Below are 16,091 nucleotides of genomic sequence, written 5' to 3' on the forward strand. Positions count from 1 at the left end.
TTCTAAGAACACATCAGAAAATTTCAGAAGTTTCTGAAAAAAATTCTAGAAATGTTTTAGAAGGATTTTGTTTCAAAGATGACTGAAGCCCATTCTAACTCTGAAATCTCAAAAAAAAAGTCTCTTGCTCTTTACATCTTTTCTTCCTATGACCACAAAGAACGCATACAATAGAGCTGATCTCCTCTGCTGAAGAAAAATAAGAGGAAGAAAGAAGATGTTTCTTCATTATTTAAAGACTTCTCCTCTAGGCCTCATAGCTGGATTTTCTGGGAAGTGACTCAGTATTTTCGTATGAGTGACTGCACAGCGCCTGAATTTGGTTCTGGTTATTGGCAGGTTCTCCTTATCCCCCTCCCCCAAAGGTGTGAGCATGATGAAAGGTCAAGTGAACACACAATTCCAGGCAACTAGCTTGAAGCTTTAAAAGCAAGACACAGAAACCAGTTTTGCAAAACACCAAGTCTATATTTACATTCACATGTAATAACATACTCAACTAAAGTGAAATACATCATAAATTAAATGAGTAATGTGTGCCTACTGCTTGACGACTTCCGGTTTCAACAATTAAAATAAAACAAAATGGAATGAAATAAATACATAGACAAAAAAAAATCAACAACTTGTACCTCTATATATGCACTGTTATCTCCAAAGAAACATACAAAACCAGTAGTATCCCAATAGTTAATACTGATGGGCAAAGTGTATTCTGAAGCACAGGGCTGTGCTGCCATGAAATAGAGTCTTCATGTCCATTTTCCATTCCATCCCCAAGTTTTCTAACAAAAAAGCCTTGGGGGAAAGTGTACCAGCATGAAGGGAGATTAAGCAAACAGGCTTATGACTTGTTTGTTGTCTTTTTTTGAACTTCTTAACACAGCCCTGCACACGTTTTAATCACAGAAGCCCGTAAGGCGTATAGATGATAGTTACAGCATGCATTCTATAAGACTCATTGAAAGATCACACAAAAAAATAGATTAACCATTTTCCAAGTGAATTCATCTTCAAAAAATAGGCTATAAAAGTGCAAAACTAGGAAAACAAAAATCTAGATTATGTACATATGGCTCAGCTTATGAACAGGAAAAAAGGTAAATAGTGTACAATTTCCTGATACACAGCACTTCATTACATCGCCAGTTTACAGAGACATTAAAATTAGGTCCCATATACAGGAACTAAGACATACAACTAGAACATATCAAGTTGCATAATGAAAAAAACAAGAGTTTCTAGGTTTTGCAATTTTACATTTGCTGTATGAGGGAAGAGAGCAAAATGAACAGTGCAAAATTTTTCATTTTTTGTTTTACTAAAATATATGGAAGTCAAAGCCAGGTACAGAAGAAATCAACTCTTAACTACAGGCTTTATGAGAAGCAACTAGGAACGCAAGTCAAAATATGCAACAGTTCTGCTTTACTGGCTGGTAACTGGCCATCTTCCCTTTACAAAAATTAAACTGCATGTGCATTAGAAAAAACTCCTGTTGTCTTCACAAAAAAATAAAAGGAGAGATTCTGCCATCAACAGGTTATTCCTTATTTCAAACACCCAGTAGATGCTAGAAACAGACATCAAGAAGCTTCCAAGCACAGTCAAGCAGGTTACACCATAGCCACATCCCTTTTTGAAGTCTGTAGATCCCATATTTGTATTGCAAGCCTGTTTGCTCATGACTTTATAGTTTGGACAAAGGTGCAAAGTAGTTTTCCTCTAAATGTAACTGTATTGAGTTTAGTAGAAACTTAAAACATTTGAAACATTTAATTAGTATTGTTCCTCATGCAAGTCCTACATATTTTCTGCCATAAAAGTTTTCTTATGTTGCTAGAGACGTTTGTTTAAGAGACTTCTCTCAAGAACAGCAACCACTGCCAGGACAAGAATCCAACCGTATTTCAGGAACACCACACTGACAAATCCAAATGTCAAGCATTGCTTCATCCTTGCTTTTAAAAACATGCTGGAAACAACTCCCGGGAAACAGATCCCTCCAACACATTGTGGTCTTAACATATACAAGGCAGATCAGCATAATGTCAGCACCGTTGCTTTGATGTTCACAACATTTATAAACTGAACAGTTTCAGACAGTTTATTTGGAAGTTGTTTTAAAAAAACTAACATAGTTCAACAGAAAAAACACAGATGAGAAACTTTCACCTTTATGAAAAGGAGCATTAAGCCAACAGGATTTCAACTTCAGTATTTACAGTTTACCTGAGGTGCAAGGATTATATATTCTTTCAAAGAGAAACTCTTTTTTCAGCAGCGCTCAAGTATGTAAAAATAATTCCTACCTAATATTTGGTCAATTAATTCTAATGAAAAATACTCAAAGTCAATGTCAAGATATACATTCTCCACACACCTTCATAACCCAATTGTTTAGACTACTTTTTATGGCTATTTGGTACAAAATGTTAACAGAACCAGTACTATAAAACTGTAGTGTTTTTATATACAGTACAATCACAGCTTAGTTCAGTAGCTTTCACCATTCATTTTTCTAAAGGGATGAGCTGCAGGTATAACTCCATAGTACATGCACTTGTGTCCTCAGACCTAGAACAAACCAAAAAGAGTTTTGTAGCATGAAACTATAAAATAGTATAATGGACTTTTTTGGTGGGGAGAGGAAACATCTTTAAAGTATAAAGAGAATCTCATCTGCACTCTTCCATAAGCACATTCAGAAATTAATACTGCTATGCAAGGTCTGCACCCCCTATTTCATAATAAAAGCTGCCAATAAAGTCTGCTTTTAAAGATACTCAAGCTCCAAATAGAAATACAAGCAGGAAGTCGAGTTAGCTTAAAAAAAGCAGAATTAGGTAAAAACATGCTTAGTAGGGGACAGTAAAAGCAGTAAGATTAGACGAATATCAAAAAATAATGCAAAATGTTTCAAAAGCTGTCAATAATAAGACAGTTCTGCTCCCCAGATAGGTAAAATCTTTTCTGTAAAATACTGCATACTGGTCCAGGTGCTATAGCACTGAAGAGGTATCTGCTTAAATTTGAATGAATCTCCGAAAGAGGAACTAGAGGAGAATGATCTGCGGTTCAGGGTTAAAAAACTCCAAAGCAAGGATATATTTATTTATAGTCTTACAGAGTGCTTATCTCCTCAGCAGCTAAGAACCCTGCAAACACAATGAGACTGAAGTTCTGAGCTACAGCTCCCAAAACAAAGAGCTGAAGCAGGGGAATTCAGAGCACCAGCTAATTCTTTTCACTTGACCTGTTTCCCTACGAGGCTACACCCATCCCTCACACAAAGGAAAAAATATTAGGAACAACATCATCCAGTACACAAAGATAAGTTGCCAAGGAGCTATCAGGAAACCTTTACTTCTCGATGAAGTAATCCACCAAAAAGAAGAGTCTTGCTGTCTGAGGTAATTCTTGCAACTTTCAAAAGTTGCAAAATGAGTAATCCCTACATTTGCAGGAACATCACTTCTTAGGTACTAATAGGATTCATGAACTTTTGATAACAGGCACTTCCTCCCATTTCATTCTCCACCCCACCCTCACTTACTGATTTAGGGCAAGCCCTTCCATTGAACACTTCACATTGGTGTTGTAAAGCCTTTAACGCATCATATCTGGTGTTAACCCTTCCATTTGTTCTAGGAAACAAGCATGCGGGCACTTTTTACCCAAAGCAAGCTATTAGCTCTGTTCAAAATAACTAATGCCCGAGTTGGGTATTTGGTTCATTTTATGAGAGAGAGGGAGTTTGTATTTTCAGCTGTCCTGGTTCAGACTTGCATAACGTCTCATCACACTACGCAGCAATGTTTGATGTTATGAGTAGATAAAGCATCATTAAGTAACAATTAGTTCAAAAGGTTTGTTTACCATTTCTTGAAGTGAATGATCAAGTCTTCTTGTCACTTGGTCGAAAGTGTGCATTGCCAATAAGACTTTCATAACTCCGCTTTTGTAGCATGCTGTTAGATAAGTGTTGGTATGACACTGATCTCTTTCCTGACAAAAATAAATTTAGAGAAGTTACAATTATTTCCTGCTAATCTAATCGGTTGAGCATTCAACTGCGAGCAGATTTATGTCAGCATCCAAAATCCCAGCATGCCACACAAGCTACCACAGGTCATCTCACAAACAGGGGCCGGGACAACATTAGGGAGATATTAATCTGACATTCCTGGTCCTATTGAGAGATTATATGAAATTCAGTACCCAGAACAAAGACAAGGAGCATGAAAAGTAATACTTTAAAAACAATTTGTTCTAAGCTGCATGCTTTTTATGTCCATCACTCCAGATTTTGCTTATCTTACTTGCAAGAAAGAAATCTTTGCTTAATTCATCACACATAGCAGGCTTTACTTTAAAAAAAAGTAACAGAGCTGCAGTACTTTTGATAACACGATGCCGACATATCCAGTTCCTCTATTTGCTTGAGAACAGAACTTTTGAATATAAGTATTTGGAAGAAAAAACAGGTACACTATGTTATTACTATGTTATTGTCATCATAGAGATTATATGGAAATTGTGGCACTTTAAAGAGTGTTAATATACATTTACAGGAAGATCTTTGTTAAGCAATTTTCAGTCCAGTATACAGGTAATTTTATATTTATCTAAGACCATTAATTCATGTGAAATCAATGCCTGTTCCATGTTAAGTCTTATTAGCTTAAGCAAGCAGTCAAAAACACTTCATAAAATTAAGGGAAAAAAGTCAAGAATCATTACTCCCGCAGGATACAAAAAGCCCAACTGCCATCCATATTCCATGAAAGCTTTAAATGCAGCATAGAATAAACCCAGCAAGCTTTAATTAAATTAAAATGGCAAAGCTAAATTAATATTTCAACAGAATCTACGAAGCCATTGGAGTGTGTCATGAGCAATTGTCTTTAATTTGCAGTCTCTGCCAGATCAATCAGCCAACAGGTTATCCTTGATAGCGTGTTGCCATTGCAAAGGCAACTAATTTGAGAATAACACAAACTGAGCGGTTTCAGAGCGTTTCTGTCTCTTCAGGGCAACACGAGAGTGGCATAGCTTACAAGCAATAATGGAAGGCATCATGCTTTAATCAAGTTTGCCAAGTGGAACATATTCTCATGACAACTTGATCCAGCATTTAACATGCGACATAACATGTTCATAGGACCTAAATAATGTTGCCACAAGGCACACAGGCCATTAAAAAAAGGTTTTGACATCATGTTTTATACCACCACCAGGGAGGTATAAAAAGACTACAGAAACCTGCAAGTCTACACCTGCGGTACTTTGCATATGATACCTTACAAAATACGTCTCTGAGGAGTTGCAACTTCTAGACAAACAGTTGTATTTCAGCTTTTAAGAAAAAGACTGCAGAAGCTCCTCATCTCTCTTTCCACCCATGTTAAAACTCTAATACTGAGCATTTTGCCTGTTGGTTGCCCTGCCGTCCCCCCCCTGCCCTGCCCCACCCCCCCCCCAAAAAAAAATCAAGGTTTGTTTCATGCATGCACTTCTGAGTAGAATGGTTAGAAAACCAGAAAAGCCTCCATTTTATCACAAGAGGCTTTTATGTCCTGTATCACTGAAGTACATAAGATAATGGACACAACCCACCAAGGTGGTTTTGTTTCATAAGTGTTTCCAAGGCAGGTAGGGTAACAGCCATAAAAAGTTGTGTTTCTTGCCCTGAGACAGCACAGCGTTACCAGCAACAATGAAATCCTTATTTCCCATGACGATAATACTGTCAAACTAGTTGTAGCCATAGTTTCAAGAGCTCTAAATAACTTGAAATGGTATTTACTTAAAAATTCTTGGCTCTAAGCTACTGTCTCCAGGCTTGTACTGTAGAATAAGAAGAGAAGCCTACCACAGTAAGATTTTTCTTGAAGAAAGGTGGAGCTTTCAAAAGAAGAATGAGGCGAATTCCAGTGAAGTCATTACATAAAAATAGTATTGCATCACTTCCTACTTCCATAGACTAATCTCATCGAGACTACTAGAAAAAACAGGGAATTTCTGTATTCCCAAGATTTGGTAATGCTGGAAAGGAGCAAGAGGCTGCCCATCATCTATCCTTTGAGGTACAGACTACTTTTGCGAAGCTCTTTGAAGCTGCAAGATTTATTTTCCTTTTCCAGTTTCCACCAAAATTAATAGGGTTTTATGCAATGTCAAAAGCATTCCCTTAGAAGTCTGGATGTTCTAGCTGCTCATCAAATAACAATGTCATGAAGCACAAGTCCTCAGTCAGTTGGCTTATATCCAAATTAAAGCACTGTCTGGTCCTCAAGGACAGGTAGGTTCCTCGACCAAGTGTTGCGAGCACATTAAACTCTTAGCTGTGATCAGCCATTAATAAAAACAAGCAGTCTTGCAAAGTGCTATAGATTCCACAGCTGCATGAATTACTTCTGTATTTGAAAAAACGAAAAACCCAGAAGTATTTAAATCTCTCAGATCACTAGGAACCAAAAGACAGCAACGTATTTGTCCTTTTTCCTGTCCCTCCACGTTCTATACTAGCCCAGTGCCCATTTCACACTCCTCAAAGGCAGCCCGGTACCCTCGCAGCTCATGGCACACCGACAAAACTTCATGACACCAGGAATTACCTCCATTTCACAACCACTTCAGTGAGTCAGCAGCAATGCTAGCTTTTCTCTTTCCACTCCCTATGCTGGAAACAGCTGCACCACTTCCCTCCACCCTTCCCAGGCCAGGGTATTTACCAAGCCCCACAACAGTGAACAAACAAAAACCAGAGCAGGCAGCAGCCAGATCTTTTGCCACTTAACTAAATGCAGATTTAGTATTTTGCAATTTGCTGTGACCTATTGTAACATACCAGTGCTTGCTAGCAAGCATGAACCCAGACTACTTCCAAAAGAATGACCTTGCTAGTTCTAGTGAATGGGGGGCATACATGGGGTTTAAGAACTTAGCTGACACGTTAAAACTACAGAGCACACGTGCACTATTCAATTTTTTAAGAGGATCTCCATTTCAAGATTCAATGTCCTACATTTAAGACTTGAGTCCATACTAACCTCCGCTGAAAATGGTAAGCATCTTCTGCAAATAGTGAAACAACTGCTTATTTATCACCTGGCGCCTTTTAATCTTGACCTCCTACTAGTTTTTGAAAATGCTGATCAAGAATGAAATACAAAAAAGCATGCATCTCATGAAAGTACCAAACTTTTCAAAAGACATCACAAAACATTTACCTCTGCTAGTTCAAGGATTTTCCACAGTAAAGTATTGCTATTTAGTGCAACGAAACATCATAATTAGAACAGCAGAAATGTGTTGTCTTGATTTACCAAAGTATTCTGTTCCTACTAAAAACTAAACATTAGAAAAACCCACTGAAGAACAGAGGAGCAAGAGGTACATCATAGTTCTATGATTTTTAATACATCCTGTAGTGTATATGCTTATTTGCAGCTGAATAGAACATTTGATGGTGAGGGCTATTTAGAAGAATTTCTATTAATATTCCAGATGGTCCAAGATTCCCTTGTAAATTAGCAGAAAGGCTCATTCCGCACCTAGATAACAGCATAACAGCCTGCCTGGATTGCTCTAATGAGCTAACAATACATGTTTGATATCAGAGACCCAGAAGAACAAACGCTTTGGAGGAACTTGATATGCCTCTTCAAAATTTAGAGCTTATATGCCGAATTCCCCAAACCAGGAGTTTGCCAAGACTGGATTTTATATTTAAATTGACTGAACCTGATGAGATGTGGAGAACAGCCTTATGCTCTCTATGGTTTTGGGCGGGGGGAAGGGAAGGGCAGGCACTTAACTCTATTCCATTCACCTTCCTTTGTAATGTAATAAAACATGTATCTAGGAAGGAGATACAGTACCTTCTACTGTAGAGCTGGTTACTTGGCCATTGCTAGATCCACAAGAACTGTAAAGTGATCCAGAGCTATATGGCTCATAAGGTTTGAGAACAGTCAATACGTTAGGAGGATCAACATCATCTGAATTCAGAAGCCCTTGTTTGGTTGGCAAAACAGAGGATGAAGGTTTGGTGCGAGAACATTCCTGAGGTAGCAGATTTGCATATCTGTTTGCAACACGAAATCTGCTCATTTCGTATCTTCTGTAATTAGCCATTGCAGAGTCAATATGTTCAATAGCTAACAGATTAGGTTTCATTCTTTTAGAAGATGGTTCACCATACTCTAGGTTTACATTGCCCACAGATTTACTACAAAGATAGTCTCTTCCTCGATGACAAGACCAGGCAGATTCACTGAGGTGAGAGTCGAGAGCCCCATTCATACTGCTGCTGACTACACCAGACTGAGACACTGGGACACTTAGAGCTTTCACTTTAGATTCAGGTCTTTTTACTCTGTCCAATACTGGAGAGATACTGGAACTGGAGTGCATTTCTTGCTGAGGTTGTCTATAGTTATTTGCCTGAGCTCCAACATTACTTTGCTGCTTATGAAACTTGAGGTTACTTGGGGCTGTGCTGTTTGAGTCAGTCACTGAAAAGAGAGGGACTTTGTTCTGTGGAGGGTGACACTGTTTAGCTTTCCCTGTTTGCAACAGTTTTTGTTGTGTAGATGGGGAAGCCTTATTTTTATGAGGATTAAAAGACAGAGGAAGCACATCTTTACCAAGCAGAGCTGGAGGGCATCCAGTGCGTCTGGCTTTAGCTAGAGCCTTGTTTCTATAGCCGTTTTTGTTAACGGTGTCAGGATTGTATTTGTGCATCAGCCTCTGGTGTATCATTAGGACTTCGGGGTAAAATGTTCGGTAGGTACAAAACGGACAGGTGCTGGGTGCTAGCAGGCCTCTAGCAGTTGAAACCACTGAACATTCTTGTGAAGTCCCAATAGATAAGTTCAAGGGCTTTTCTTGAGAGTCCACCATATGTTTGTGTTTGTAGTTTTCTGTGCACTCTCGCACATCATTCACATTTTTTCCATCCTTTAAAGCACAAACATACTGGACATCATCTCCCTCTGATGCCACAGAAGTGTCTCTCTCTCTCTTATGAGGATCAGTGGGCTGAGCTTCCTTTGTTTCCTTCTCAGCCTTTACTTTTTCCGGGTAAGGAGTGGACACATTCTCGTGTATTTGATTTGAACTGTTACAAACTGAACCTTTGTTCGATTCCCTAGAATCATTTTTCATTCTTAACAGGACTGTGCTGCCTATTGCATTATTCAAGGACAGAATTTCCTTCTGCTGCTTTGCAGGTGGGCAGCCCTCAGCATCTTTGGCACCATCAAAAAGCCTCTTCAAATTTTTGGTTTCTTGAGCACCATCAGCAGCCAGCAACAGCTCCGTCTCCTGACTCTGTAATGAAACTTTGCTGTCATTTTTCACGTCTGCTGCACTATCAGCTTGCTTGTCCTTGTGATGCCTCTCTAAATGATACCTCAATGAAGTTTTCTGTGCTGCTGCGTACTCACAGAATTCACATTTGTACGGTTTTTCACCTGAAACACAGTTTTATCAGTGAATAAGTTTGATACAATTTGATTTGAAGTCTTGAATACAGTTAAAGACAACAAGGGAATAATCTAGATTTTAAAACAATAACATGGATTTTTCCTCTTTCCCCTTCCACGTACTAATAATTCCCAAACTCATCTAAATCATTTAAAGAACTACATCTTACTACTTTTGCTAACTACAGTGACATCTTCTGGTTACGATGAAGATATTTTCCACACGTCCCCTATGTATGGAGATGGTAGCTGACAATATGTTTGGCAGAGATAAGCAAGAAGTATAGCTGTGGGTCAACTCCAACAATTTGTAGCCCTTGATCATACCGCAAGTATGCTATTCAACAACACAAATGTTACAGTTCATCTATAAATACAGCTGTTTCAAAAGAAACAGGGACATACATTAAAAAAGTAGAAAGCATTTGCCTGGGTACAGAAAACAAAAGTTGAACTGAAAAACAGACACAGCTTTTTCCCAGGTAGCAGCAACTGGCAGTCAATCAACTTAATACTTGGCAATTAGTTATAAAACCTTTTTGTTTGACTACTTAAAGCAAAAAGAACCAAAGTTTCAAAATACAGTAAATGCTGTTAGGAGTACAACATAATTAGCCTTGTTTGAAAAGATTTACATTTATGTAAATAATGAATTCCTCTTGAGAAACTCCAATTACAACTGTTTCAGCAATAGAGAAAGCTTTATTCTTAATTTAAAATAATTGTGAAGGTAACTTCTGTTTTTCTTGAGCAAAACCAAACGTGCCATCCAATTGGATTCAGCAGACCTTTCCCCTCCCACAAAGTTGAAGCCCATTTACCTGTATGAGTTCTGAGATGAATATTGAGGTAATAATTTGAGCGAAAATACTTTCCACAATAGCTGCATTCTCTGGAGGCTCCAAGGTTTTTAACTTTTGCTCTTTCCAAACCATCTTCATTTTTATCTTTGGGAGAAAATATAGCTATATTATGAAGAGCAAATGCAAATTTGGAGTCCCCTTTAAAGTTATAAGCAACTATCTTAGCTGTCATTATTAGGAAAAAGCAGAGTGATGGACTGCTGTCAGCTCCTTTAGAGGCCTGTGTCTTTGTTCTGCACTGCCGCACGCAGCAGAGAGCAAGAGTTAAAAGATTTCCATCCGGGTCAAGTAACACTGGTTAGCGACTGTAACGAAGAAGCTCCAGAGAGCAAACAAGATGCAAAACAAGGCTTCAAAGAACAAAAACCATTACAGCATCTTTAACGACCCACAGGAACCCAAAGGAGAAGGGTCTATTTCAAAAATGCGTACAGGTTATAATCTTAAAAGGAATGTTTGAATTAGAAAGTGTGGTGAATCAGACTGCAAAAGCGCTCTGTGCACCACAGCAAAACTGAGGGGAAGGCAGCTGGGGAGGAAGACAAGCCTTTATTTTATTTTTGTACTAGTCAAAGGACTGTTGTCCCTGCAGAACAAACTCCTTAGCTTTAATTAGCATTTAACACTTCTAGTGAAATAAGGTTATTGAAGTTTTGGCAAACACAGCAGTAAGGAAGTGACTGGTGTTGCTAGTTCTGCAAAACATTTTCCAGGAACAAATTCACAGTTTAAAAATTGGTTTCATGCAACTGCAAGCAGCAGTAGTTACCACTAGAGGGGGGCAAGCACAGCATAATCTCTAACAAGAAAGGGGACAGAGTTTACACACAAAGCACTATTCAAATCAACGTGATTTCTTTGGCAGATTGAACTGAAAAAACATCGCCACAACTTGAGTAAAACATCCACATCCAAGCTGACTAGGAAGCTACAGTGGGAGAAGGAAGGGAGAAGTTTTGCTCGACTAAGATATTAGTTAAATACTAAGAAATTAGTCAAATAGATGGTGTAAAACAGTTCTTAGAAGCTCATGTGTTGGAAAGCTCCTATTCTGTAAGTGCTAAGTATGGCTAAGCCAGGGCTAAGACGAGCCATAGCTGTTTTAAACAAACGGATAATAAAGTCTCAATAATAAGCGTGACTCAGCATCCCACAATAAAAAGCTGCTGTAGCTTAGCACGAGCCACTGCGAGACGAACCACGCAAGCAGCGTTAGCTAAGGACTCGATTCCTTTGTTACTGCAGGCAAAATAAAGGGCTGCACGCTACTAGAAATGGAAGTCAGTCGTGTGTGCCAGGACACTCAGTACGTTATGTCTTTTCTTGAGATTATGCAAGTGTCTGTTCTTTAAACGCAGACCCAAAGCATGTCTCACGCACCAGTGCGGGACTAGCTAGAGCTTTTTGCCATTTTGTCTAGTCGCCAAACTCACAACTTTTTTTCCACGTGAGGAAGCATTTGGGATCAGTATCACATGTTTTTCTAAGACCCAGGGAGATTCAGAATTAACCCCACATAACACAAACAGACCTACTCTGGCCAAGAGAAGTGTTACTATGCCCTTCAAGGAAGAGGAGTTATATACTTCTTCTACACATACTATGTCCACGTATTAATAGCCTGCATGCATGTCTTTACGCAACTAATTTACCAAGTTACTGGTTCTGACATTTAGGCCTTGAAGTTACATACCATTCAAAAGAAATAGGCAACATGCAGTTGCACAGAGTTCAGAATTACTCTTTACTTCTCAGGATCCTAACAACTGCTGGTATCAAGCACAGGATGTCTTCTGCCCTTTCTTACAAGATGCAGAAAAACTATGAAAAATGCAGTGACTTGTTCAGAAGCATTATTTGTAAGAACATGTGCTGGACAAGAAGGGCTATGCAATACTCCGGAGTATCCTGTAAAACTAACAACTTTGCTATGGACACAGAGAGAGAAAAAGGGTAAACAGTAGGGGGGAGCCAGATTGCTGTTAAAACTATTTCAGTAATTCTAGAAACCCAAATCGTAAATACAAGGAGGTCAAGCCATCTCAGTGTGGAGGTATAAGAACCTTCCTTTTTTTTTTTTTTTTTTTTTATTTTTTCCCCTTCCCTTCCCCACCATAGTCTCTGGCCAAGTTCTGAAAAAAAAAAAGATAATTGACAAAGTCAAGACACTTTCTTCACCTTTGAAGAGTTCCTGAATACTATAGTAACTGCTACTCAAATTTAACGCACTCAAAAAGCTCCTCACCTAAATTAAGCGTTTCTGGAAGCCCATCTTCAGATCCATCTTCAGAGCCTCCTTCCATTCGTTCTACTGCTCCATTTTCATCCAAGCTTACAATTATATCAGCACAGCATGTCCTAGAAGCAGCTGAAGTCTCTCCATCAGTCCGCCTGTCTCTCTTGTGCACTCTGGAATGAAGGACTAGCTGGTGGTATGTTCTGAAGGCTTTACCACACTCTGAACAGTGTGTCGGTTTCTCTTTGTTTTGGGACAATTTAGAATCCATCTCCATAGAAGGCACTTCACCACCGGGATGTTTCAATTTGTCTTGAGTTAAGTTACCATTCCCTGTGTAGCTGCTGTTCTTATTTACTTTTGACTTCCCTGTAGTTTCAGTCTGGCTACCTTTATTTGCATTCCAAATTTCACCAAGTTCTTCTTTATCAGAAGATGAATCATCATTGTCTGTACTTCCTTCTTGTCCTGGTTCTTTAATTTGGCCATGGCCAACTGCAACTTTACCTTTGGTAGCCAGCTGCCATGCTTGATATGTGTTGAATGGATCTAGTTCAGCTATCCATTTCACAGGTTTTTGTGATTTGTCATTTTCTGGAACCAAGTTTGGTCTTAAATTCAAGAATCGCAGAAATTCTTCTCTTTGAGAAGTTTCTTCTTGAGTAGACTCAGCAGTCACTTGGGGGCTTTCACCATTGGGTACTGACTCTTTGGTGTGCACTTTACTGTGCTCAATTAAAGTCTCTTTATTGAGAAATAGGAAACCACAAACCATACAAATTTTGTAAGGTGACGTTACATTTTCAGTTACATGCTCCTGCACCACCTCATTTATTGTTATGGGGCTTTCAGAACCTTGTTGGAGCTTGTTTCTAGAACCAGGCTTCCCAGTATGTGTTCTCATGTGATTTTTAAGGAACCATGGCTCTTTAAATCTTCTTCCACATACATTACACCAATATGTGAAAGAGTCTTTATGCTTTTTCATGTGTGCCTCAACATCAAAAGCCTCATCAAACGCTTGTCCACAAACCTCACAACTAAGTTCTTCACTGTCCTTTTCATTGTTTGGTAAAGGCAAATTTGTTCTTACTTGACATTTATCTAGACGACTGAGATACTCTGCTTCAACACGCAGGACAGCTGGTTCACAAAGGGTGGGCCTATGTTGTGTTAAAACATGCTTACCAAGTTCTTCCGGATGTTTAAAAGACTCATCACAAAACATGCAGTCCAGAGGCATGCATCCCTCAGCTTGCATTAGAAACTTTTCCTGCAAGCTTTTGTAAGAAATTGTATTTGTTCCTTTTATTGTCATTGAGGCATCATTATTCTCCATCTGTGCACCAACAGTACTGGCTATTCCATCCGGTCCATCCATGTATGCCAAAAGAGGCTGAGTTGGCATGTTTCCTACGTTCTGTTCCCTATTACGTGTTATAATGTAAGGTTTCAGGTCTTTGGGGATACTCACTGATCACTATAAGGACACTTTGTAAAGTTCTCCAACATGTGCTTGCAAGTCTGCTAAGCTGAAAGACCTCTGCCAGGAAAAGTTTTTTTCCACAAAAGTTACTTATTTTTTCATCTTTCTGTGCTCACACATCACTGAAAGCGTATCCACCGGTTCTCTCAGCGATGGACCGAGGTTTCTTGAACTATCTCTTCTGATTTTTCAAGCCTGTAGAAACAGTCAGTTGCACTTACTTTTTTGTACAAATATTTCAAATGGTTGTATTGGGCAAAATACGCTCAAGGAGAAGTTCAGTGCCACAGAGAACTCCACCACCTGGAGAAGAGAGAAAATAGTGTCAGTAAGACACTTCAAAAGAAAAGGAAAGCATTGTCTCCCAAATAATGAAAACATTAGAGCCAGAGAACTACCGAATACTCCCTCAAACAATTAAGGCATGCTTTTAGTAGGCAACAAGAAACAGATGGGAGACATTCTGGTCCCTTTTCTACCTACCATAGTTGAAACAAACAGTGCAGTCTTGAACATGCCTGTATTCCACTACCTGGATTCCTGTATTCAGACTGCTATATAAAAGCAACATTTTATCTATTGTCTGTTCTAAACCTAATCTTACCCAGTTACACAAAGTTGTTGGATCCCTATTTCAATCCATACATTAACTGAATTCACAACGAGTGAATGCAACAAGCCAAAGCGACCTTGTTACAGACCTGTGAAACCAACACAGTAGAGATACAGTAAAACTCTGCTTGTTTGCTCTCTAATGACGTTAAAGCAAAAGCCAATTTTTTCAAGATCAGACAGTCTGGAAGTGGCTTTCAGAATTCTGGAGCACAGTAAGTGTCAATACAAATCCCTGTATTGAGAACCAATCACTAATGCCACTACTCAAAGCTTTTAATATCATAGATAGCTTTAATACCTGTGCCACTATTCTGGGCTGGCCCAATTAGACTATGTCATAGTTTGAAACAGCCCAATGATAGTGTTTCTTGAACAATGTTTTAGTATTTAAAATCATCCAAGAAGCCAACAAATACATTTAAAAAGCAAATGCTTCCAATTCCAAATTAAAGTGAGCAATGTGTGTTTAACCAATTATATTCCAAATGGAAAGTTTAAGATATCAGAGTTAAAAGTTTATGATATCCTTAATGACAATTCCAATTTAAGTCTTTACATCTACAAGAACTCTAACATCTGTTAGCAGCAATTAATGGCTGCTACTCTTTCACCTGTCAAATCACAGTATTGTGGAGGCTAAGACCGTACTTGATCAACTTCTTTGGATAAATGAAAGGTCTACCAAACTAATAAAAAAATAAATTAAATTCAAGAGGAAACATTTCAAGATGAGGCACATTCCCACACACACAAATATCCAATGAAAAGAATGTTCAAAATCTGACTCAAACCTCAAAATTTTGCAAATTATTTCATAAAAGACATCTGGCATTACTTCAATTAATATGCCTCAAAATATACTCTCTAGCAAAAGACAGTATGAGCAAGGCAGCTTTAAAATTCACCTCAACCTCCAACTTGTTATAACCTTGGGGGGGGGGGGGGGAGGGAACACACACACACCCCACACACACATTATTTTGCTTCATTTCAGGCAGAGAAAGAGTAACTATTGGCTCCATAAAAATTCAGGCTACAGCCAGATTTCCATTCTCCAAGCCATTGTGGCAGGTAAAAGATGCAGCTGCCCATCCAGAAGGTTACTTTCTCTGACCTTTTCTCATCAGCAGAAGCTGATCTACTTTCTGATCTACTCAGACAGCAAGGGTAGTCTTAAGCCATTAAATCTTAAAACATTTTAGTGGAAATCAGACAGAGCTTGAACTGTTTACATAGGTCAAGGGCCCAAAACAGGTTTGCCAAGGAGCAGATAAAGCTCCCATGGGCTCACCTGCTGGCAGAACAGGCACCTCTAACAGCGGTGCCAGAGGGTAGCAGGACCTTTAATCAGCTGAAACTAAAAGGCATATTTATAGACCCAAGGTTTGATATGATGC

General features: G+C 38.8%; 1 protein-coding gene across 9 annotated transcripts in view; it reads right to left on the reverse strand.

Moving 5' to 3' along the window:
• Nucleotides 1-447: 447 nt before the first annotated feature.
• ZNF217 (zinc finger protein 217) overlaps nt 448-16,091 on the reverse strand; it is a 28,327-nt gene continuing 12,683 nt past the window's right edge. For 8 of the 9 annotated variants that reach the window (XM_026099592.2, XM_026099596.2, XM_026099595.2 and 5 more), the window contains 5 exons: nt 12,603-14,382; nt 10,316-10,441; nt 7,887-9,482; nt 3,880-4,008; nt 448-2,577 (listed from right to left, as the gene is read on the reverse strand). In XM_026099592.2, coding sequence (XP_025955377.1) covers nt 3,899-4,008; nt 7,887-9,482; nt 10,316-10,441; nt 12,603-14,001 — 3,231 coding nt within the window. In that variant the 5' untranslated portion in view covers nt 14,002-14,382 and the 3' untranslated portion in view covers nt 448-2,577; nt 3,880-3,898. The remainder of the gene's footprint in view (nt 2,578-3,879; nt 4,009-7,886; nt 9,483-10,315; nt 10,442-12,602; nt 14,383-16,091) is intronic. The other variant, XM_026099600.2, reaches the window with a different exon arrangement.

This window comes from Dromaius novaehollandiae, chromosome 16 (assembly GCF_036370855.1).
Source record: "Dromaius novaehollandiae isolate bDroNov1 chromosome 16, bDroNov1.hap1, whole genome shotgun sequence".
NCBI lineage: Eukaryota > Metazoa > Chordata > Aves > Casuariiformes > Dromaiidae > Dromaius > Dromaius novaehollandiae.